The sequence below is a fragment of the Acinonyx jubatus genome, chromosome C1 (assembly GCF_027475565.1).
Source record: "Acinonyx jubatus isolate Ajub_Pintada_27869175 chromosome C1, VMU_Ajub_asm_v1.0, whole genome shotgun sequence".
In the NCBI taxonomy this organism is placed as follows: Eukaryota; Metazoa; Chordata; class Mammalia; order Carnivora; family Felidae; genus Acinonyx; species Acinonyx jubatus.
The window spans coordinates 112,447,457-112,473,618 of record NC_069381.1 but is presented as its reverse complement, the minus strand read 5'-3'; the positions used below and the strand labels follow the sequence as shown (position 1 = coordinate 112,473,618).

At 39.5% G+C, this 26,162-nt stretch overlaps 1 protein-coding gene across 5 annotated transcripts in view; it reads left to right on the top strand.

Moving 5' to 3' along the window:
* The window catches only part of CNTNAP5 (contactin associated protein family member 5), an 801,874-nt gene that overhangs the window by 188,359 nt on the left and 587,353 nt on the right, over positions 1-26,162 (top strand). For all 5 annotated transcript variants that reach the window (XM_027056014.2, XM_027056013.2, XM_053214872.1 and 2 more), the window contains exon 3: positions 10,847-11,040. In XM_027056014.2, coding sequence (XP_026911815.1) covers positions 10,847-11,040 — 194 coding nt within the window. The remainder of the gene's footprint in view (positions 1-10,846; positions 11,041-26,162) is intronic.

The following is a 26,162-nucleotide window of genomic DNA, read 5'->3' as shown; positions in this document are numbered from 1 at the left end:
AGGATAGCAATAGATCATTGAGAGGTACAGAATAGAAATCTGCTGCTGTTTAATAGGAGCCTTGGGACCCTATCGCAAATGCAGACAAATCCAATGTGATGACCCTCTCTTTATTCAGCCAGGGTAACTGAAAAACACAATGATGTTAAGAGGGAAGGGGGGATCATATGAAGACTTTTTCTCACCAATAATATAATACTTCTGAGATTATAAACATCAGCATTCGGCACAACAAAAGTGATAGATAAACCCATGCAATTGACACTTTACTCCTTCCTCTGATGGCTGGTCACTTCCTCTGAAATGCCAAGCTGAGATTATTTCTAAGCAGCACTCTGTAAAATGCTAGCTCAAGTAATCACTTATTTGATGCCACTCATACTTCACAAAGAGATAAGATCTTCAGTTTGTCAGTTCACAGCATTTAATTCGAAGCATTTTCACTTAAAAATACAGTAATGCAGTTACGGGCGTGGCAATTAATAACAGATATTTGTCTAGTGGTTGACAGTTTACCACTGCATTTGCAATGAAGGTCACACCCAGGAGGAAATAATGTAATTGAATAGCATATTGTATGCTGGATATTTTTGCTTTGTCTAACCTGGAGTAGTTAGGTAGGAACTACTCAATTCGTTTGTTTAAAATCCATCTAGCAATCTTTCACTTAAGACATTGTGGAAATGCCATTAAAAAATGAGCTAAGGATTATTGAATCTACCATATGGAGTGAAAATGATAACATATATCCAACTCCAAGAAACAAGAAAATAGAAGTTAATATAAAAAAGTAGTTCATCCTTCTCCAGGATTCCCAGTGGGTGCCTCTTATCCTGTGGTGGCCCCTCCCCTGGGGACCCCTTTTGAATGTCTCACACCACCCTTCTCTTACTCAGACTTGTCTATGCAATCACTTACGTGTGTCTGGACTAAATTAAAAAAAGTTTTTAATGTTTATTTATTACTGAGAAACAGAGAGAGACAGAGCATGAGCATGGGAGTGGCAGAGAGAAGGGGAGACACAGAATCTGAAGCAGGTTCCAGGCTCTGAGCTGTCAGCGCAGAGCCGGACCCGGGGCTAGAACTCAAAAATCAGGAGATCATGAGATCTGAGGCCAAAGTCAGATGCTTAACCAACTGAGCCACCCAGGCGCCCCTGGACTTAATTTTTTAAATCAATGTACACATTTGCTAAAACCCCAGATTTTATAAGAGAATCCATGTCATTTGTTTTGCTAAGGACTTGCTTCTCATTAATCCCTTCCACAAAAATATCCAGAGCAATTGATACTGTCTCTGGGATATCTTTGTTAGGGTAATTTTGTGTGTGAGTACAACAGAAAACTCACTAGTTTGAAAAAAAGAAAACTCAGTAGCATGAAAAATTATTAAATGGTGGAAACTCGGCACATGGAGATTGAGAGGTGTCCATACTGTTACTTCTTTTTTTCAATTTTATTTACTTATTTTGAGAGAGAGAGAGGGAGAGAGAGAGAGAGGGAACAAGTGGGGGAGGGGCAGAGAGAGAGGGAGAGAGAGAGAATCCTAAGTGGGCTCTGTACTTCCCCCTGTACCTGAGGTAGGGCTCAATCTCTGTGAGATCATGACCTGAGCTGAAGTCAAGAGTTGGACCCTTAACTGACTGAGCCACCCAGGCACCCCCATACTTCTTTTTCTTGAACAGCATGATAGTTACAAGGGTGTTCAATCTGTAATAGTTTATTAAGCTAAATATTTGGTTTGTGAGGCTTTCCTGTATCTGTGTTTTATTCTATATTTTTTCAAAAAAAAACCACCAGGAATAAAAATAAAATTTATTACCCTACATCAAAGGAAGCCCTCAGTGAAGACAGGCTTCAGAGCTAGTGGATTAGTTCATCAATGCCATCCTCGGCGTCTACATCCTTCTCCAGCTAATATGCCTGCCCCACATCTCAGCCAGACTTAATAGCATTCTGAGAAACAGAAATCACGGGCACCTATGGCTTGCTTTTAAGCCATCCAATTTGCTTCCTCAGAACAGCGTCAGGATGAATGTCACCTCAGAACTTGTTTTAAAAAAAATGTAGCCTGTCTAGACTTATCCTAATCCCAGATCTTCTGGACCAGAAAGTCTGGCAGAGGGACCTAAGAACCCCTGTTTTTCCAAACTCCTCAATTGATATTGATGTGCGGAAGTTTGAGAACTATGACGTAGAGCTAGGAGACTCTTCCCGGCCCCACAACTGCCCTACTACTCTGCTTTCACATCACCAGCAGTTTTTCTCTGTCCAGTTAGCCATAATGTGGTCATGTGTCCACTCCTGGACCCAATCACAGTCAAAGGTGGTAGAATTACCTTGACTGGCTTTAGACTAGTAATCTGATCCAGAGTAAGAGAATAATTGACTCTATTTCTTCCCTCTCCTCTCTCTCTCTCTCTCTCTCTCTTTCTCTGTCTCTCTCTCTCTCTCTCAAGCTGTATCTCCTACCATTTTGGTGGGTTATACTGCACATCTTCCAGTCAAAAGAGTAACTTCCTAATCAAGGGAGGAACTGATGCCAGAGTTATTTTTTTGAGCCCCAAATGAAGCTTTTGAAATAACAATGAAACACACTTGTATTTAGCCATTTTGTGGCCATAGTGGTTAAACCTACGAAGAGACAAATATTATCTTGATCCTTGATTCTTGGTAAAGTGGACACTTAACTATATTATTTTTGTAGAAGGAGAGAAATTACTTGCCCAAATTCATGGAGTCAAAAGTGATGCTTTCAGCTCAAACACTGGCTTTCAAGACTAGGCACTGTCTTTCAAACAAAACTGTCCTAGGAAGCCAAAGTAAATGTAGAATGTGAGCTGTGCTAAAAAGTATGCTGCTCACGAGAGAAAAGTTTTAAGTGGCAATACCAGCAAGATGAGATCTGTAGGTTTAAATGAGTTTTGATTCCTCTTCTCCATTTTCCCTTAAAAACTCTTGGGAGAGTCATTTTTTCTCTATCTGCCTAAAAACAGGGAGCGTGTCTTATCTTGCTGCTCAATCTTTTATACTGCTTTACTCATGGATGGAACTCAATAATTATATATCCATTAAATGAGGAATAAATAATCCACTCACAGCTCCCCAGGCCAGAGCAGCCGATGAGTGGAGTTAAACTGTATTGATTTGACAAATTAAATAGAACTCAGCCTCTACCATTTTATAAGAGAAATTCTAGAACAATGCTATCCAATAGAAATTTCTGCAAGGATGGACTATCCCTTAGCTGTGCCATCTAACATGGTAGCCCCTAGCCACACATAGCTTTTGAAATGTGGCTATTTAAGAATTGAAACTTTAATTTAAGTTAAGCCAATTTACATGTAAACAGCTACATCTGGCTATTGGGGATCACATTGAACTGTATGACTGTAGGGTCTTTTCAAGTTTTATATACAAGAACTTCTCACATGGATGTTTTTCCCGTGTATATGAATCAACCGTTGGCCTGCAAGGGGCATCAACGTGAGATATCCTCCTTGGGACCGAACTCCAAATTTTCCAAGCCCCAAATGCCTTCCTGCTGCTTTCCCTCACTTCTTGTGTAACTTCTGAACTGTGAAACGTGCAGCCAGATATACTTTTCCGATCCATGAGGACCTTAATGGCTCCACTGTCTCACAAGGAAGTATTCACTGTAGGACATCACAGCTGAACTGTGGGAGTAATGAGCTTTAGAACCCTTCAGAGTAATAATACAGTTCTCTCCTAGAAACACAGGCACACAGGTATGTGACCAAGCACACTCACTGTAGCAAAGGCTGTTGACACCCACGTCTCCTGGACTTTACCACTTTCAGAACAAGGACAACATCTTAGATGAGATGAGATGGGACTTCTTGTTCAAATGATTTCTGGGGGAGTGATTTCTGGAGACAGGCTGTGAGGGAAGACAGAGGGGAAAGCTAGTAGGAAATGTGGTCTCAACTGAGGTCTAGCTTCCTTCCAATGCCAAGAGGAAGTTCTGGGCCACCATAAATATCAGCCACGTCTTGAGACAATGGGATCGGCTTTTGGAACTTTGTATCCGTCCATCACTGGCTGAGATGAGAACCAGGAAGTGGTAGCTTCCCAGGCAAGAACACTTCTGTTTGGACAAGAGCAAATCTCTGGAGAAGGGGGCAGACAGTTCTAGTTGTCAGCCTGCACCCATAGCTGGGCGATGAATCCATCTACTAAGGAAGACCAGAGAGGAACCCTGAAGACATCCCCAGCATCACCACTTCCAACCCCAACATCTACACATTCTCTACTCTGCCCGAAGGGCTATCTTTCTGTGCTTTAAACACCACCCTGCCCATCTGCAGTTTCAATCAACACCTGACTGAGTTCGTGTATAAAAAACCTGTATATGGTAATGATCTGACAACAGAATCCTAAAGTGCATCCTGCACTGGTGAGATTAAGCTCCTCCACAGGAATGGCTGGCTTGCAGATGTGCCACGGGTCAGCTCTCCTTCCTTCCCTGTCTCATCTGCATCCCTCTCACCCAGCTTCCTGGGGTCAGTTCCCAAATGAGCTACTTACACTCAAATCCATTCTTCATAATTGACTTCTGGTAAACCAAACCAAGTCACACACGCAGAGTCACTGCTCCTGGCATGACTCTCGAGGCAGCCTCTATCATGAATGGGTCCGAATGGAACCCAGACTCTCCCTTGCCTTTCATGAGTGTCGTCTTATGATCACTTTTGGTCTTCTCTGCAAATTGGCCTCAACAGGCCCGCTCCACATTTTCCTACAAGTGTATCTGTTTTGAAACCTACAGGGTATTTGGTCAGGTTCCCACTTGCTTTTTCCCAAGAGGCTCCTTAGTCCCTAAATAAATGTCCCTAAATAGAAGTGTAGGAGGACCAACCTGCGACACCCAGGTCCTGTTCCACGTGCCCAGTAGCAGAAGGATGATGCCCAGTCTTCCCTCCAACACCCCCCGACCCCAAGCCTCAGAAGTTACTTCCCAGGGACGCCTGGGTGACTCAGTCGGTTAAGCAACCGGCTCTTGGTTTCTGCTCAGGTCATGATCTCACCGTTCATGGGCTCGAGCTCCACATTCTATCCCATGGTCTGATCTCTCTCTCTCCTTCTCTCTCTGCCCCTTCCCGGCTCACCCTCCATCTCTCAAAATAAATAAATAAACATTAACAAGAAGAAGAAGAAGTCCCTGCCTAGCCACAGGTCCCATTCCAAACGAATGATAATGACGCTGTGCTTACAGATGCAGGAGGCCCCCCCTGAGGGCTGTGGAGAAGTTTGCCAATGTTGTCATCACTCTTACCCATACTGAGTAATGTTAAATATTTATGGGACCATCTCTCTGCCTATTCATTACCATCACTGGGCAGTTTTGTCCCTGAAAACTCTTGAACCTTTGCTTACACAGGCATCGAATATTTAATAATGATGCAGCTAGTAATTCAAGCTAGCTTCCTACTCATTTGTGATGATGTGCTTGTAGTTTTTTAGGGCCTTGAGTAAATCTGGAGGAAAGCACCTGCATAAGAAACCTACTCCCTCTAGGGTTTATTTTGGGGATTTTGTTTTAAATGGCCATGTGCTTCAAATAGTTTAGGTGTGAAATGCCGTGTACGTGATTATTCTACCTCTTGTTGGTCTTGTACTAAAGGGACTCACTCTCCTTTTGAAAGATAGTTGTAAACTTTTGCTGAGCAGAGACCCATTTATAATCTGTTTTGTGCCCATTTCTAATGTGTGACCTCAATCAACTCTCATTTCCTTTGATGAGTTAAAAGTGGCAATAAGGGTAGAAACTGAGGAATTTCTGCCTTCTACCAGTTATTCTGTCTCATGCTCCAAGCTTCTCCTAGTGTGTAAAGTGGGGAATAAGTATCATGGTGTAAAGGGCTGGGAAGGGAGCTGGCTGGGTGTCAGAAGACATGCCTCTTTGGTCTTCCTTTAAACCTGTTTAGAATTCTCCATGAAGAAGAAGCATCGGTGAGACATCAGAATGTTGGGTCTCTCCCCATGATAAGCTGGTTGACTCTTTGAGGCTGCTTTATTCTCTCATAAATGGAAATTTAAAAATATATTGCTGATCGCTATGAGAATCAGGTGAGATGTTGAAAACGTGCAAAGAATTATGTTTCTAGTGATAATTGCTGTTTTGGAGAAGGAAAAGGAACAGGAGGGGGGTTCTCTGACCATCCTGTGGAGAGGCGGTGTCGCCGAATAGTTAAGAGATTGGGCTCTGGGTCCTGGTTTTGTGAGTTGGAATCCCCTGTTCTGCCACTTACTAGTTGTGTAGTCATGTGATCTTGGAAAAGCTGTCCAACCTTTCTGGCCTCAGTGTCACCACCTGTAAAATGGACATAATCATAATAATTAATATCTATGTTGCAGAAATAACTGTGAGGATGAATGAGTCCGTGTGTGCCAAGTGCACAGGGTGGTGCTGAGCACTGAGCAAGGACCATCTGTTATCTAATAGTGGATATGAATGAACACTTCAAGGGCTTGCATAATGGGGGTGATGGGAAGGAACAATAGGCTTAACTGGGAGTGATAATAACTATTGATGCAAGAACAGAGATGGATATTTCCCAATTCACAAAGTTTCAGATTTCCTTGGCAATTTTAAGTCTCCATTTAACTACACCTCTGTGTCTGGTGTGAGGAGTTGGGAGAGAAGGGTGCCCATCTTAAATCCAGAGGCAATTTCATGTGGTTATTTGTTGTTGTTATTTTTGATCATCAAAAATAGCATATTAGATTTAAGCTATGTCGGTCTACTAAGTAGATAAATAAAGCAAATCTCATCTGTAAAATATTAGAATGGAAACCGTAGAAGCTGTCTCATCGAGTTTTTCACAAACCACTCAGCATGTCAGAAACACCTTTCTAAAAAACAAAACAACAACAACAACAACAACAAAAACAGATTCTCAGGTTAGGCGTCTGAATACATTATCAACGAGAAGGCCCAAGGATGTATATTATCATCTTTACAAGGCCTCAAGGTGTTTCTGATGATGGAACACCTCTGAGAATTTCTCATCCAGTCTAACCTCAGGAGCAGAACTGTGCCTTGAACCAGGTCTCTGGGCTTTTGGTCCATAATCTCCTTTTCCCATCCTGTCCCCAAAAGTCACATAATGCACAGGTAGAGTATGGGGGCTTGGGCTGTGCTAGGAATAAATTAAGATACAGCATCAAAATTATGCAGGATCTCATATTTGAAAACGATTGGAAAATTCTAGGTGACATAAAAATGTAAAGTTACTTTTCCTTTAAAATCAAAATCTTCCTTGAAATGTGCATTAAAATCTCCTAAATTTCAACTGCAAGGATTGTGGGGATTGCGGTTAATAATCATCAATACCTTAGCCACAATTACAGGCAGCACTGCTTTAGTCAACACCTTTGACTTGCCAAACACAGGTATCTGTGTGTATGTTACACCCCCAATTTAGAGAATAACTCAGACACAGAAAGCTAGTGTGGGCTGGTGTGTCTTCAGAGTAACTGCAAATAGTATCTTCAGGGTTCTCTCATCATTTTGAAAACACATTTATTGTTTGGTGCAAGGAACAAAATGTTTGTCATAGCAACCATGGCAACCCCGGGTACTTGGCCTATTAGCTGTAATGCAGGAAACATCTTCAGCAGCAGGAAAGGAGTCCTTGGCAATTATCACCCAGATAGCATCCCTCTGTTTTAAGAGGGTCGGCTGAAGCTTCTGGGTTTGGAACATTTTTTAACTGTTTGTGCTAATGAAGGTGAACAGCAACAATTCCCTTTTGGTTAATTTCAGAGTGGCTTTGGCTCAGACAAAGTTGAAGAAATGTTTTAGCGTTAACTGTCCCTCTTTTGTTTTGGTTTGGGTTTTGGTCAGTCTTCTGTGATTGGATGCTCTGCAAGTTGACAAGGAGAATTCCTTGTCATTTAAGGCTCTGCACCATCAGCACAGAGTCCGACGCGGGGCTCGAACTCATGAACCGTGAGATCATGACCTGAGCCGAAATCAAGAGTCAGATGCTTAACTGACTGAACCCCCCAGACACCCTTCTCTCTTCCGTCCTTAACATACATTCTTATCATTAGTATGATGATAATAATTAAAATAAATGAAGAAAAAAATCCTAAAGCATGACTAGGAAGTCTGGATAAAAGAGAAAATAGTTAAGGTTTGAGTATTTTGATTTTCAAACATAGTGATGGTCACCCAGCAAGTCACAAGTTCCATATTATACCAACAGCTGTCAAATTGTTGCATATATTCTTTATGCAATAAACCCCATAAATATGAATTATGTGAGTCTCAGTTTCTGTAAGAAAGATATGCTGATAAGAGAAAATATATTACAGGCAAAAAGCATAAAAGGATGGAATCACTCATATTTTCATCACTCAGAAAAAATCACCATACAAATTCCTCTCCTATCACGTTTTAATACTGTTGAGATCATATAGTTTATACAGCTTTGCTTTTTTCACTTAAGAAGAAAGAGGCATCATGAAACAGACAGGAGGAGAAATTGAATGGAAATAACGAGCAGGTTCAGAATCACTTTAGACTTCTTTTGGGAATGTGAAAGATCTTCTTAAGCCTCCCTGTCAGTTGTGAGAAGTTGAAAGAAGGTCTGTACTGGGAACTGTGGACGTGTTCGTGAAGACAGAGCTGGTTGATAAAAATGTAGCTCTGGGTCTGGCATCTCAGAATCTCTGCTCAAATGCCTCCTTCTTATTTATTGATTTTCTGGGCTTTTAGAAATTTTTTTTTCTTCTGCTACATATTAGCCTCAAAGAGCTATGATTAAACTCTGAGTGCCAGGTGTTCTAAACTTGCTGGATCTCAGTCTCCCTGACTATATTATGAGAATTGTGCTTTTTATCTCACAGGGTATTATGCATGTATTTAAAGTAGGCTGAACTGCAATATCAAATAAATTCCAATGTGCCACCAATGTCTCAAATAGCATAGATGTTTCATTCTTGTTCATATTATAATATAGGGCAGGTGTTTAAGTAGACAGCTGCTTTCCTCCATGTGATGATACAGGAATCCAGTCTCTTTCCAAGCTGTCATTCTGCCATCAGCTAGGGCCTTGGTGCCAACTGGATCCGTCAGTAGAAAGGGAAAGCAAGTGGGGAAGAGATTTGTTGGCTTGCAAGGGGCACGTCTTCGTAGTCACATTTTTATTGGAGGGAACTATAGCCATGTATGTGGCTACAACTCTAATAGTGTAGAGAGCTGAAAAATGAAATTGAGCCTCACAACCACCACAGAAGAAGAGATAATGGATAGTAGGGAAGTCAGCCACATCTGCCACTGTATTCATGTCTTGCAAAATATATAATAAAATACATTCCACAGTAGATGCTCAGAATGTTCCTTCTCTTCCTGTTTCTGCATTTCAACGCTTAAGAGTAGTAGCTATTTGTTAGGAGAAAATCAACCCACAACCTGTAGGATGTGCCTGTGACCAAAGTAGGGCCCACCTCATGTCGTGTATCTCCTGTGTCTGCATGTCCGCACCCATCGATGAGAGGCCGTCTGCACTGGGCAGCCAGGGCTCAGGAAAGTTCTCGGTTACCAAGGAGAAGTCCCATTGACTCCTTCCGAGATAGTGAGAAAGTAGACTGGGACATGACTAAAATGATTTTCAGTGACACAGGCTGAGCTCAAAAAGGAATTTATTGATTAAACCTTCTAAATTATAATTTTAACTAACTCCCCAACTCGATGCCCTGAGCAAAGTGCCTAACAGAGGTGTTGTTTTCATCTTGTCCCCACCCAAGGCGTATGCACTCTGCCAGAGTTTCCACTCAGGATTCAGAAGGTCTGTGAACTCTTGGGTCAGTAAAAATGATTATTAACTTCTTTGTTCCTATGTGAAATGAAAATAGAAAACTGAGGCCACGGTCTTCCCACTAAGCAAGAGCTAATATTGGTCTTCTGCAGAGTTCCAGGGTGTCAAATAATGAAATATTGGGCCCAAAGTCTTTTGTCACATGTAAGCATGTTCCTGTGTGTCAAGTACTCTGAATCCCAAGAAGATCCAGAAACACGGCCCACTCTGATGTCTTTCTGAGATTTTGCATATGATGTTCCCTTGGCCTGGCCGATCTCTCCAATGTTTCCTCTGGTTAACCTTGTTTGCCTGCAAAACGGTTATATTTGCTTCAGGTTTAAGCTCCACCATCCCTGTCTATAGGCCTTTCCAATCACCTAGCTAGGCGTTGTGTCCTCTGTGCTCCTGTTGGACCTTCTGTTTGCCTTTCATAAGGCTTCTCGTCATATCACATTGCATATTTTTGTCTGTGTGTCTTTGGTACCAAGAACGCCTCAGGTGCTCGGTGAACATCGGACAAACAGATGAGGCAGGAGTCAAAGATATAGTCCATGAACTTTCATCTTTGTATCCACAGCAAAAGAAGGAAAGAAAGAAAAAGGAGCCTGGCCCATGGTAGGTGTAGAGAAAACACAGAGAGGGATGAAAGAATGAAGAAAAGCAGGAAGGAGATGACAATCAGGCGGAGGATAGAAAACATGTTACAAGGTTAAGGCAATAAGCAAATAAAAATAAATAAACAAAGCCAATTCTACTAGGAATCCAGAAAATGGAAAGTGTAATGACTGAGGAAAGACCAGAAGACTTATGGAAGGAACAGCATGGATTTGAGATGAATCTTGAAGCATGAGAGGGAATAGAATGAAAGAGAATGGAAATTGAGCCCAGTAAGCGTGAGTAGGGCACGTTTGGGGATAAAGACATGTCAGTGGAACACCATTTCATTTCTCTTTGAGAGCTGTAAGGTGTGGCCCTGTGAGATGTTACTACAACCCACTCTCTCTGATCTTCTTCCAGGAACTGGTGGTTGGTCCCCAGCAGATTCCAATGCTCAACAGTGGCTCCAGATGGACCTGGGAAACAGAGTGGAGATTACAGCAGTGGCCACGCAGGGCAGATATGGAAGCTCTGACTGGGTGACGAGTTACAGCCTGATGTTCAGTGACACAGGACGCAACTGGAAACAGTACAAGCAAGAAGACAGCATCTGGGTAGGACATCTTTTCTCTTCTGGTGAATAAAACTGAGATGTGGTAATGGTAACCAGTGAGCATTTCTATCATTTTCCTATACCCAGATTGTTGGTAGCTTAGGAACTATTGAGTACCCATTCAGAAATAATTAGACCGTATATGGGTCCTATCTCCAGCATGGCTCTCGTTCGAAGGGAAATTAGGATGTCTGTTGCAAAAGTTTAGTGTTTTCCTCCTCTTCTGGTAACTTGAGTAATTCACTGACTAGGCCTCAGTTCCTTCGTCCATAAAACCAGAAGGATGCTACAAGACTCTGATTGTTAGTGACAATGTATTGATTTATTGAGTAGAATTTACTCACTTGTTTATTATGTACCAGGCTCTTTGCACACTTTGTAGTGCCCCAACTAGCTCAGTTATGTAATTTGACTGATATTGCACAATTCGTAAATCTTGGCATTAGAATCTGTAATCAGGTCTGACATTGAAACCACTGTGCTCAACAGCCTCTATCAAGATTTAAAAGGAATGAAAATGTTTAAAAATACAAGGCAACCACAAACTGTAAACTCATTCTGTCTTTATAAATAATCAGCAGCTAGGAAGCGAAGGAGAATTTTCTCCAAGTTGTGAAAAAGAACTTTCCTTCCCTACCGCAAGGCCCAACCTCTTGACCTTCTCTTGTTAGTGAAAGGCTGTCCCCAGACTGAGGTTCGAAAGGGAGAGCACATAGCAAGAGGTATCTGGAGGAAGCTTTAGAAACTCATGCACTGGATTAAAAAAATGTATTCCTTTGCGTTGCTTACAATTTAGGGAAAAACATCTCCAAATATTTATTTTTCTCCCAATGTGCATAAAATGTGAAGATTTGACAATTGATAGAATTATCTGTCTTTCTCATAATCTCCCTACATGTTTTTCCCGTGAAATTAATTCCAAGTTTGTTTTCAAACTGGTATTGGTCTACATTTGTCTGTGTTGGCCCTGCTTTGTTGGAAAAAAAAATTTTTCCTATTTTATGTTTATTGCTTTTTGCTAACCTCCTACTAATCAATATTGCTAATTGAAAATAATAGTAAACTGAGGATTAAGATTAGTCATGAACAGATTGCATCTTGAGAATAGTATTATTATCATCTTTATTCTGGGTTGCCTATAATATTACGTTGAATTATTTTCAGAAAGCATGTGTTTTCTTCATTTTAAAAATAGGCTTTTGGGGACTATTCTATTTTTTCACTCAATTTTGAAGCCCCTATACAATTTTACAGGTTTTTTTTTTTTGCTTCCTTTTATTTTGCTTATAGTTCGAAAGGAGAAATAATCACACCTTCCATTTTGAGGAAGTTTTAAGGTTTTATCTTGACTTTAGAGGGACTAAGAGATGTGGGATTACTTATTTTCTTTGTCATGTTCAATCAGAACTGGTCGTTTCTCAGAATGAATTGGAGTTTTGAGTTATTTTTTGTCTAAATATTTTTATTAAAGTGTAATCGACATGCATTATATTCATTTCAGGTATACAACCTACAATTCAACATTTGTGTACCTTGCAAAATGGTCACCATAAAAAGTCTAGTTACTGTCTGCCACCATACAGCATTATTGTCCATTAATATTATAGTCTATATTCTCCAAGCCGCACATTACATCCCCATGACATCTTTATTTGATATCCAGATTATTTTACTTCTTGATCTTCTTCACCCATTTTGTCCATACCCCAAGCCCCTCCCTTTTGGCAACACCAATCTTTTCTCGGTACCTCTGAGTCTGGGTTTTGTTTGTTCTGTTTGTTTGCTTTGAGTTTTAGATTCTACATGTAAGTGAAATCATGTGGTATTTGTCTTTCTATGACTGACTCATACTTCTTAGCATAACTCCCTCATGGTCTGTCCATGTTGTTGCAAATGGCAAGATTTCCTTCTTTTTTTATGGCTGAGTATTATTCTTCTGTGTGTGTGTGTGTGTGTGTGTGTGTGTGTGTGTGTGTGTGTGACATCTTCTTTATCCATTCATGCACTGATAGACACTTAAGTTGTTAGCATACGTTGGCTATTGTAAATAATGCTGCAGTGAACATACGGGTGCATGTCTTTTTTGAATTAGCATTTTAATCTTTTTCAGATAGATAGCCAGTTGTGGAATTACTGGATCATATGGTCCTTCCTTTTTTAAATTTTTTGAGGAACCTCCATGCTATTTACTATAGTGGCTGCATCAGTTTGCATTCTCAACATCAGTGCATGAGAACTGCTTGTTCTCCACATCCTCGCCAACACTTGTTATTTCTTGTCATTTTGACAATAACCATTCTGACAAGTGTAAAGTGATAGCTTATTGTGGTTTTGATTTTCATTTCCTTGATGATTAGTGATGTTAAACATCTTTTCATGTACCTGTTGGCTGTCTGTATGTCTTCTTTGGAAAGACGTCCATTCAGATTTTATGCCCATGTTTCAATCAAATTATTTTTATTGTTGCTGCCACTGTTGTTGAGTTGTATGAGTTATTTATATATTTTGAATATTAGCCTGTTATCAGATATATGATTTCCAAATATCTTCTCCCTTTCGGTAGGTTGCCTCGTGGTTTTGTTAATTGTTTTCTTTGCTATACAGAAGCTTTTCAGTTTAATGTCCTATGTATTTATTTTTGTTTTTTTGCTTTTGCCTTAGAGTCAGATCCAAAAAAATATACACACAACTGATTTCAAAGAGCTTATGTTCTATATTTTCTTCCAGGATTTTTATGGATTCAGGTATCTCCTTCAAGTCTTTAATCAATTTTGAGTTAATTTTTGTGTATGCTGTAAGATAGTGGTCCAGTTTCCTTCCTTTGCCTGTAGCTGTCCAGTTTTCCCAGCACCATTTATTGAAGACATCATCATTTCTCCATTGTATGTTTTTGCTCCTTTGTCATAAATTAAGACTCTCTATTTTGTTCCAGTGATCTATGTGTCTGTTTTTATGCCAATACCATATTGTATTTTGATTACTATAAGTTTGTAGCTATGGTTTGAAATCAGGAAACATGATGCCTACAGCTTTGGTCTTCTTTGTCAAGATGGTTTTGGCTATTTGGAGTCCTTTGTGGTTCCATATAAATTTTAGAATTCTTTCTTCTACTTATATGAAAAATGTCATTGGAGTTTTGATAGGGATGGTGTTGAATCTGTAGATTGCTTTGGGAAGGATGGACATTTTAACAATAGTTATTTTTCTAATCCATAGCATGAAGTATCTTACCATTTATTTCTGTCCTCAAAATCTTTCACTGGGGTCTTATAGTTTTAAATGTACAAGTCTTTAATCTCCTATGTTAAAATTTTTACTAGGTATTTTATTCTTTTGGATGCAATTGTAAATTGGAGTTGTTTTTTTTTTATTTCTCTTTCTGATACTTTTACAGTGTGTAGAAACATGACAGATTTTTTCATATTGATTTTGTATTCTGTTACTTTACTGAATTCATTTTTAGTTCTAACAGGTATTTTTTTTGGTGGAGTCTTTAGGGTTTCTTATATATAGTATCAGGTCATTTGCAAATAGTGACCATTTTGCTTCTGCCTGTCCAACTTACACCTTTTATTTATTTTTCTTGTTTAATTGCTATGGCTACAATTTGCAATACTATGTTGAATAAAAGTGGGGGGAGTGGACATCCTTGTCTTATTCCTGATCTTAGAGGAAAAGGTTTCAGCTTTATACTGTTGAACATGGTATTACCTGTGGGTTTGTCACATATGACCTTGATTATGTCCAGGTACATTCCCACTATACCAGTTTTTTCAGAGTTTTTATCATAAGTTGATGTTGAATTTTATCAAATGCATTTTCTACATCTATTGAGATGATCATATGATTTCTACCTTTCACTTTTGTTAATGTGGTATATTATATTGATTGGCTTGTAGTTGTTGAATCTTGTATCCCTGTAATAAATCCAGCTTGATAATGGTGTATGATCCTTTTAATGTATTGTTAAATTTGGTTTGGTAACATTTTGTTGAAGATTTTTACATCTATGCTCATTGGGGATATTGGCCTATAATTTTCTTTTTTTTTAATCTTTTAAGGTTTATATATTTTTGAGAGACAGAGAGAGAGAAGGGAGAGATAGAATACGAGCAGGGAAGGGGCAGAGAGAGAGGGAGACACAGAATCCAAAGTAGTCTCCAGGCTCCAAGCTGTCAGCACAGAGCCCAATGCAGGGCTCAAACCCACGAACTGTGAGATCGTCACCTGAGCTGAAGTCGGGCATTCAACCGACTGAGCCACCCAGGCCCCCAGCCTACAATTTTCTTTTTTGTGTTGTCCTTGTCCAGTTTGGGTATAAGAGTAATGCTGGTTTCTTAAAATAAGTTTAGAAACATTCCTTCCTATTTATATTTTTGGAAATTTGAGAATAGGTATTAAATCTTTGAATGTTTGGTACAACTAACCAATGAAGCCATCTAGTTTGTTGGGAAATTTTTGATTACTGATTCAATCTCCATAATAGTAATTGGTCTATTCAGATTTTCTATTTCTCCATAATTCAGTCTTGGAAGATTCTAAGTTTCTAGGAATTAATCCATTTCTACCAGGTTGTCCAGTTTGTTGGCATGTAATTGTTCATAGTAGTCTTTTGCAATCCCTTTTATTTCTGTGGCATGAGTTCTAACTTCTCTTTCATTTCCGATTTTATTTGACCCCCCCCCTTTTTGGTGCTGAGTGTAGCTAAAGTTTTGTCAATTTCAGTTATCTTTTAATTTCATTGATCTTTTCTATTGGTATGTTTGTTTATTTGTTTGTTTTTCATTTTTATTTCACTTATTTCCACTCTGATCTTTATTATGTCCCTCTTTCTACTAATTTTGGGCTTTGTTTCTTCTTCTTTTTTTCTAGTTTCCTTTAGGTACAAAGTTAGGTACAAAGTTTATACCTTTAGGTACAAAGTTAGGTACAAAGTTCATTTGAGATTTCTTTGTTTCTTGAGGTAGGTCTGTCTTGCTATGAATTTCCCTCTTAGAATTGCTGTTGCCTCATCCCATATATTTTGGTATGTCATATTCCTGTTTTCATTTGCCTCCAAGTAGTTTTTTTATTTCTCTTTTGATTTCCTCTATGATCCAGTAGTTGTTCACTAGCATGTTGTTTAACCTCCATGTATTTATAGTTTTTTCTAGTTTTTTTTTCTTATAATTGATTCTTAGTTTCATACCCTTGTAGTCAGAAAACATGTTTGATGTGATTTCAATTTTCTTGAATTTACTGAGATTTGTTTTGAGGCCTAAAATGTGACATACCCTGCAGAGTGTTCCATGAGCATTTAAGAAGAATGTGTATCCTGCTTTTTGTTTTTGTTTTGTTTTGTTTAATTTTTTCAACGTTTATTTATTTTTGGGACAGAGAGAGACAGAGCATGAACAGGGGAGGGGCAGAGAGAGAGGGAGACACAGAATCGGAAACAGGCTCCAGGCTCTGAGCCATCAGCCCAGAGCCCGACGCGGGGCTCGAACTCACGGACCGCGAGATCATGACCTGGCTGAAGTCGGACGCTTAACCGACTGTGCCACCCAGGCGCCCCAATCCTGCTCCTTTTTGACTGGAATGTTCTATCTCTACCTGTTAAGTTAATTTGGTTTAATGTGCCAGTTAAGGCTGATGTTTCCTTATGGATTTTCTGTCCAGATACTCTATCCATTGATTTAAGTGAAGTGTTAAAGTCCCCTACTGTTATTGTACTGTTCTCAATTTCTCCTTTTTAAGCCTACTAATATTTGCTTTGTATATTTTGGTGCTCCTATGCATGCTGCATAGATATTTACATCACATTTCTTCATTTGCTCCTTTTATGTACAGCCCCTCTTATTTCTTTTATCACAGTCTTTGTTTTAAAGTCTATTTTGCCTGATTGAGTGTAGCTATACCAGCTTTCTTTTGCTTTCCACTTGCATGGAATGTTTTTTTGGTTTTTTTCATTCCTTAACTTTGGGTCAGTATTGCTTTGCCTCTGAAGTAAGTCTCTCATAGACGGTGTATAGAGGCATGAGGCTCACAGAAACCAATCCAAGCTCACATAATCAGGCACTGACAGTGCCGAAATATTAAATATTAAGATTTAATTCTAAATGTAGGTTATTGCAAAACTGTACTTTCTATTTCTCCTTTACTATACTTGATTATTTTTTAAGCTTAACAAAATCGATTTACTCTTCTCACTTTCAATGTGAGTTTTAATGGACCCACTGTGTACAAATAATGTTAAGTCCTATTGCTTAATTCACATGTTGCTAAAGTATGGGTAAGAAGGCAGCAATAATGTCAAACTGTGTTTGCATAGGGTACAGATGTTGCTCAAACTCTCCAAAACTATATCAGCCTTCAAGAATGTCCATCAGAGACTCAGTATTTTACCAAATACTTTACAGACATAGGCAAAATCTGACTTGTGGATAATATTCATTAGTATTTCCACCAAATTATGCTGCTGGATGTATAGATTACTTTAAGGATTTTTATTTGTTCATTTTACTTTTTATTTTAAATTTAAACTTAGAAGTAAGATTATAGATCCACCAAAATTAAGCCTGGTACACAAGGTGAGCGCAATGGGAAAACAAGAGATTTTTACAAAACTCTCCAAATTGTTTTATTCAACTTTTCATAAAAAGTCAACACCTAAAAACATCAATATCAAGTACTGAATTAATTAAGTATGGCGTATAATGGAAGTAAAGAATCTCTTGAAGGAGACTTTCACATGGTCTTTTGAAGATCTTCGATTTTCAGATGATTTGCTTTTAAAATTGAGTTAGCAAACAATGCAACTTAGTACATGCCATGGATAGCATATCAATTTACCAGTACTTGAGACTTATTTTATTTTGCAAAGTTCGTTTCGGAATGGGGAGCCTGAAAATTTATCTGTCTACACAATGTACACTATCAAATATTCATGCCCTAAGAATTCAATTTGAAGACTTTCTGACCTGGTACTGAATGGAATGTTCATGAATGAGGCCACCAAGCAGCCGCTTAGAGATGAATCATGATTTATGAACAAGCCAGAGTTTCCTACTACATTAAATAATCAGGTGTGAAGGTCTCAGGGACAAACATAGCAATGATTTTAGAATCTTAGCAGATTTAAAATCTCTTCCTGGTTGGCTCATAGACATGCCAAAGAAATGCAAATATTAAGTTTCCTAACTCTGAGCAGCAACATTAGCCTAAGATTGGTAAAATGGATAAATATATTTGGAACAAAGGGACCTCTAATTAAATCCACACAGACCAGAATCCTGTTACCACCAGTCATTTTGAAAGATAGGTCTGTAGAAACACTCACTTTTTAAAATAGATACAGAAATTGCTGCTTCAGCTCTGGGTCCCTCTTGTATGTGTTCAAACCCTTAATAAATCTATCTGTGTTTCCCATGTACAGCATGCAAGTGTTCTAAATATGCATCCCCCTCTACATGCATTGACGTTTTCCTTTATTTTCTGATGTTTATCACTCTGAAATTTCAAAGACAGCTACTGTGCTTGTGTTTTAATACATGGTGTCCTCTTTTTAAATCACTATCCACATGGCTCATGATTGTGAACAAGTCAATTAGGATTGTCTCCTCTTCTCACCTAAGACAGTTTTTCAATGTATTATAAAATTTCAGGCAAAATTTTACTTGTCTTGTCCTAGAGCTTTCTTTGCCCCTCCCCTCCCCCACATTTCTGGGTAGATCAGCAATGTCAAGTATATTAGGAATGGACACAAAAGCTTTATAGGAAGATTCCAAAGTATGATCTGTTTTATTTCCTTTCTAATGGCAAGTGTCATACCCATTCTGGCTACAGCAGCATATCGGGGTAACAGTTCCAGTCAATGGACTCACAAGTATTTAATAATTATTAGTACATTAGTACAGAGCAACAAGCGACTGCTAAGATCTTCAACTTTAAGTTGGGCTCCGCCAGTGCATGTTGAAAGGGCATTTCACTCATCTCAAAGTTAATTTCCATTGTCATAGCCCCCAGATTCCATCACCCTTTATCACATCATCCTTTATCACATGTAAAAAATGATATATATCACAAATCTGTTACCCTTTTATATCCAAGAACTTCAGTACCAGAAACCCACAGTCTATAAAAGACAAAGAAAAATCTACCTGAAGTCCCCAAAGTTATCTTACACCTGACCTGCAGGCCCCCCCACTCAACCATTTTTAGTTTATAAATGAAATATCTTTTATTGAGACATATTGAATACATTATTTGCTTTTCCTGACCACTTTTACACATATATGAAAGTGTGCATACAAATTCTTTCTGTAATTCAATTATAAATCCCTCCTACTTAGAGATTTTAATGTCACCTAAAAACCTCAATAAGTTTTCACTTACCCTACTGTGCTTTATTTATGAAGATGACAGAAAGTAGGAACTAGAAGCAATCTATAAGAATCCTGGAATTTCCAAATTTCTGTTTCTTCTAATTATTTGCCATTTTTTTCCCTAAGTTTACTCCTCCCATTATCAATGTTAAAGCTATATTCATCTCTGTAGGTAAAGTTATTCTACTTGCCTTTTCCAAAGATAATCTAATGAGGCCCCCTCAGGTACTAGTTTTAGACAAGTATCTGTTATTGCTGGATTCGTCAACATTGACCACGAGGATATTAATGGTCTGTTTTACCTACATGTTCTCTTACTTGTCTCTAATCTCCATTTAATTAGGCATTCACAATCAGCCTCTGCTTAATGTAGATCATGTATTTTAAGATGGTATCATTCTAATCATTCCTCTTGCCATAACATAGGAAGGTTTACTCATGGGGGATGTAAGGGCCACAGTGATATGGACCACTGGGGGAAGACAAGAAGCTTAAAGAATTGAAGTCATTACTAAAGCAAGGAATTTTGCAGGGCTGGCACCTAAACATGGAATAATCACAGGTTAGAATACATCCAAAGGGTTGTAGTGAATTGGGTTGATTCCTCTGGGGTCTATATTCCAGGAAACCCAATGCAATGAAGGAGCTATTCTATCTGGCACTCAATATGAATAGTCCCTTGGCTAAGATTACCAAATATATTATCTAATACCTTCTAAATAATGTTAATGAATTTCTATTTTACAGGGGAAAAATGAAGTTTAGAAGGGCCAAGGAACCTAGTCCATATCACAGAAGTAACAAAGTGATGAACCAAGATACAAACCCAATTCTATGTGTCCATAAAGCCTAAGCACCTGAATCGCTTGATAACACCTTACTCAGTAGTTGATGACGTAAGAATTAAGAGCCAGTATTCTCAGACGAAGGGCTGATGTAAACTGGGCTAGGATCAGGACACATTCTGGTCCAATGGGGAAGTAGCCCACTAGGCTAAACCAAAGTGGAAAATTCAAGTCCCATCTGGGCTAAAGCAGCATGGCGAGCCTTGTGGGAAAGCTTGGTGGGTATGGTGATGTCCAGGATGTAGCCCTAGCACATTACATCTTTGTCAACTAGTTTCAGATTCTTCCTGCTGGTGGCTCTGAAGTCAGTGGTGTGCTCATAATTGTTTCAGAAAGAGGTTAGATCTAGCTCACTGGCCTAAGCCTTCTGTTGATGTTTCTATAAAACAGATCATCAGAACAAAAGCTGGGAGAGACTGATATATGCAAAGCCAAAATCTGTCTCCCTCGAGTGTTTACACATTGAACCTCAGTTGTTTGCTCATGCAATGTGGGCATGAAAATGTCTACCTCCTCCTCTGCAGAATGGTTTCTCAAATCTTTTATTTTTAAAAAATGTTTTAAGTTTATTGTGAGAAAGACAGAGACAGCACAAGTGGGGGAGGGACAGAAAGAGAGAGGGAGAGAGAGAATCTCAAGTAGGGTCCACACTGCCAGAGCAGAGCCCGACATGGGGCTCGAACTCATAAAACCATGAGATCATAACCTGAGCCAAACCCAAGAGTCAGACGCTTAATTGACTGAACCACCCAGGCACCCCTCAAATATTTTAACAACAACTAGACTCTTTGATTCCTTTCTGTCATGGATGCAATTTTCATTCCAGTAGGCCTGCTCAGTGATGGCCAATAATCACGTGACAGATTCCATCTGCCTCATTAGCTCATCATTACCCACTGAAACTACTGTAAATTATTGATATTCAGGTTACAGTTTTCTTTTCTGAATATCATGTTGCCTCTTCCCAATATGTCAGGCATTTAGTTCTATATTGAAGAATCCTTTGGCTTGTATGATAAAGTGGTCTATGATTTCTTGTAGCTTTATGGTGTCTGTCTTATATAAAGCACTTGCATATGTTAGCCAACACTTTTCTCACACAGAGGTCAATAGAAACAATGGATTATACATCTAGGTCATCAGTTCCCTGATTTCATCCTTGAGTGACTTCCAAACTCTCTGGAAGATGGCTGTCTGATCTTCATGATTCATGCACATTTATTTTGCCAATTTGGTCTAGAATATCCTGAGTATTGATCAACTGTTTGATATAGTATTTTAAGCCTACCAATTTCAGAAAACAATTTGTGAGTGAGAATCTCATTACCATCCACATATATCTTTTAAATTCTCATTATACACCAGACAGTATGCTAGGTGTTGGGCATAAAAAGGGGTGTTCAGGTCTGATTAATCCCTTCCCTGAATGTGCAGAGCCATCAAGGGGAAGTAAATGACACTGCAACAGAGCATGTGTGTTTAAGTGGCACCGATGGCCGTCCAGGAGCAAGAAACTTAAAAAAGGTGTGCTGGTCAGTAGGGAGTGCAAGGGACATAGCTGAGTCGAAAGGGCAAGGGCTGTGTTCAAGTTACTCTGGCTTCCCAGCAACTACAGAATGCTGTGTGCCTAATACTAAGTCAACAACTGTAAGAAGGGAGGAAGAGGAAGTTGTATGAAGGGAGGAACACTCACAGGGGAATAAGTGCCAGAAGCACAGTCTTAAAAGAAGTGGTATAAGATGCATCTGAGGTACGCAGAATTAATCAATTTAGATGGAATATTTCTCTGGTCAATTCTATGAGATAAACCTGGCAAGCAGAGCTAGCTAGATATTATGGGCTCCTAGTACACACATACTTTCTTGAGCTACAGACCAAGAACATAAGTCATCATGTGTTTATAATTTTGTTTTGATTTTTTGGTTGTTGTTAACTAATAAACACATATCATAAAATGCTATCAAATATATTTTTCAAGGTTTTGTTAATAGTTCTCTCCTTGGGGGCGCCTGGGTGGCGCAGTCGGTTGAGTGTCCGACTTCAGCCAGGTCACGATCTCGCGGTCCGTGAGTTCGAGCCCCGCGTCGGGCTCTGGGCTGATGGCTCGGAGCCTGGAGCCTGTTTCCGATTCTGTGTCTCCCTCTCTCTCTGCCCCTCCCCCATTCATGCTCTGTCTCTCTCTGTCCCAAAAATAAATAAACGTTGAAAAAAAAATCATTTAAAAAAAATAGTTCTCTCCTTGGTTCTTTCTCATACATATATACATATAAGCTTTTAATGTATTTATTTTACAGTTGACCATTAATAAAACTTCAGTATTATGCTAAGCAAAGGAAGTCAGTCAGAGAAAGACAAATATTGTAGGATTTCACTCAAGGGGGAATTTAAGAAACACAACACTAAGGAGGGCACTAAGGAGGGCACTTGTTGGGATGAGCACTGGTTGTTATATGTAAGTGATGAATCACTGGGTTCTACTCCAGGAACCAACAGTACACTGTATGTTAACTTACTTGAACTTAAATAAATAAATTTTTTAAAATTCAGTTAAGAAGTCAGCATGTTTAGAATTCTGCCTCTGATTGAATAAAGACCATCAGTGCAAAAGCCAGATATCACCACATAGCAGGCCAACAGAAGCAAAGAATGAAGGGAAATGCAGAGGCTTTTGATTACAGTAGAGTCTAGTTGCACCATCGCTTGCTTGCATGACTTTGGAAATGTCACTTCATCTTTTTGTAGTGATTCTCCCCATCCATGGCAGGCATATATCTAGAAACTTCCAGGCCCTTTGCATCTATTCCTCTACACTTCCCTGCTTGGACTCTTTGTGTTAATGGGCTTCCCTGTGGGTTGCAATGAGAAAGACATGGCAATCAAGTCTGAGTTTCAGTAGGGATCCGGCTCAGAATTGACAAGGTCCTCAAAGCTTGATATTCCCTGTGAATCACCCCCATGGTTTTATCCTGAGCCCTTTCCACTGACCTTGGATTCTCTTATCACTAGATGAGGCTCTGCAGAAAAGGGAAGAAACAAGCGGCCAATCAGCATTGTGAAAGCAACAGCTGGGCTTTACCTCAGAATCAGCAGGCTTCCCTCCAGCCCTCTGGCTCCACATGTAGCCCTTGGAAGTTCCTCGTTGATGCCCATCTGTTTTCCTTTCTTAGTGTTAGAATTGGCTGAGATGTTTCAGAGAACTTCCCAACATGGGGTCTAGCTTCTTTAAGGAGTAAATACTTTCACACATTTACACATGTGACATTTAAACACATCACATGGACACGGAGTCAACACACAGTCTTCAGGATTAATATTCATGTGGACACTTGCTAGGGGAGAGCAGATGTTTGCGATCTCCTACAAACTGGTTGCATTTGTAGTGGGATGGGATCCAGCAGCTGATAATCAAAGGAAGGAGGAGGCTCTGGTTAAAATTAATTCTTCTAAATCCACTGCTTTTAAATTAATCTTATTGTTTAAGTCCTCAGTTCACAGGAAACTTGACTTTAATTGTATTTCTGATATATATAAACCAGTTAGGTTTTGGAGACATCCACCTTAGATTTGGAGATATTGGAGTTAATATCCCAACTTTAACGTATAGCAAAGCATTAGATTTTTTATGTGAACATATTTCATTATTTTAGTGAAGTATAATGACCAAGAGGAAGATATCCTATTAGGTACCTTTTGTTTATATAGTCCTTTTTAAAAAATGTTTATTTATATATTTTTTGAGAGACGGAGAGAGAGAGAGAGAGAGAGAGAGAGAGAGAGAGAGAAAGAGAGAGAGAATCCCAAGCGGGTTCCATGCTATCCTTGCAGAGCCCAATGAGGGATTTGATCTCACAAACCATGAGATCATGACCTAAGCTGGAATCAGGAGTCAGATGCTTAACCAACTGAGCCACCCAAGCACCGGCCATGTAGTTTTTAACTATCATGATTTTTTTTTTTCTTTCCTCCCCTTAGATTATACCCATCTTTGAAGTCTGACAGCTAGAAATTCCATGACTGATAAATGCTTTAGTACGTATGAGGCTCAGTGTCCTCCTCTGCAAATTGGGTATATAAATGTGCTTACTTAATGTGGTCTGTTAAGGAGAGATTCTCAAAAAAACTGTGCCTCAAAATGTGCCACATTGCTTATGACACAGATTGCTGGGCCCCACCTGCAGAGTTTCTAATTCAGTAAATCTGGGACGGAGCTGAAATTGCATTTGTAACAAAAATCCCAAGTAATGTAGGTGCTGTTGGGTAGGGGCCTCGCTTTGAGAAACACTCGCTTTGAGAAACTGTCAATGGGTTAATATGTGTAAACTTTACACAGTACGAAATAAATAAAGGATAGATACATTTGCTATCACTATTGAAGGTAGGTGTGTGTGATGCACCTGGGCACCTGGTGCAGATACCCAGAGGAAACTAGCTTTCAGTTTTCATTCTTTTGAGCTTTGTATGCAAATGGGAAGCAATCTTAGTAAGTCAGCTTTTTTTTTTTTTTTCCAATAAACTAAATACTCAGTGGAGAAGGTAAGATCTCCTTGTGGTTGCAGGCAAAGATAGGTACCCACCCAGGCTCATTAAAAACAATTAGCTGAGAGTCCTGGTAGCAGACAGAAGAGGACAGGAGGAACCTGGGGGAGTTACTGATGCCTAAAGAAGAGGGCTCTGATCCAAAGTCTGAAGCCCCGAGTGCCTACTTGGCTGTAGTCAGATGGAAGGATTCCAGGCCTGGCAGGGACCTCCAGCAGGCTAAGAGACTCTCAAGCGTTCTTTACAAAGTCCAAAAGAAAGCAAGCTTCATTAAGTTTATGATTACAATGATAGCAGGTGATAGTAAAGAGAAAAAAAGCATAATACAGTCAGCACAAGTTTCAATTCCTGTTAAGTATAATTTCTGGTTGAGTTTGCTTTCCTTTAATAGGAAAAAAGGAGAGAACACAAGTGAAATATGAATGAGTGTGAGCAGGAGTCGAACTTGTGTTTCGAGTTCCTGATCGATTGCAACTGTTCGGGGTGGGGGGGACCCCCCTTCCCACTGCTGGGTCACCAAAGGCATCGCTGTGGCTGTAGTGGCCATCTGGATTAGAGAAGGAGCTGAATGGTATCACTAAATTTGTCTAGACTTTAGATTTACAAGTAATTCTCCAATTTAGGGGCTCAAGAATTATTTGGAAATTAATTCACAAGTCTGTATAAAAAAAGAGCAAAGTTTTTCTTTCTTTTTTTTTTTTTGTCTTGTTTTGTTTTTAAGTATTAGAAGTACAGAGAGGGCGTCCATAAAAATCAGGCTTGAATTATTGTGGCCCGAATATCCTAGGTGCTCTGTTGTGTGGGAAAGGAGATGTATTTGGAAAAAAAAAAAAATCTGTACCAAAGAATCATGGGCCTCTAACATCCTGTCTTATCTGATTGTAATTTAGGATATCAAGCATCTGTTAGGCACATTCTGCATGCAATAAATTAAGGGGACTTAAAGAGTAGGAGATAGAAATCCCTAATCAAAGGTGAGATAAATGCACAGAAAGGTACACAATAGAAGGGTGTGCACAGATTGGCATGGACATGAGAGCATGAAGTTTCTGACTTGTCAGTAGGATAAGTACTGTGAATTTTGATCTTGCAATGGCTCTTCCACAGTGGTGAACTATCTGTCCCTGTTTATGACACACTGCAATTATCTGCAGCCCAAGTCCCACTAATGGACTGTGAAACAAAGTGGAAGCAACCCATAAGGGCCCAGCAGATAGGCACGAACAGGTCAGTGCTCTGTTCTAAACAAGACAGCTGCCGGTGTGTGGGAGCTTTTGTGAACGGGAAGGAGTCTGAGCCAGGCGAGAACAGGGGGAGTGCTGTGTAGGCAGAGAGGTCCCAGGTATACCTGCTGCATTTACCCTGAGGGGCGGGTCCTT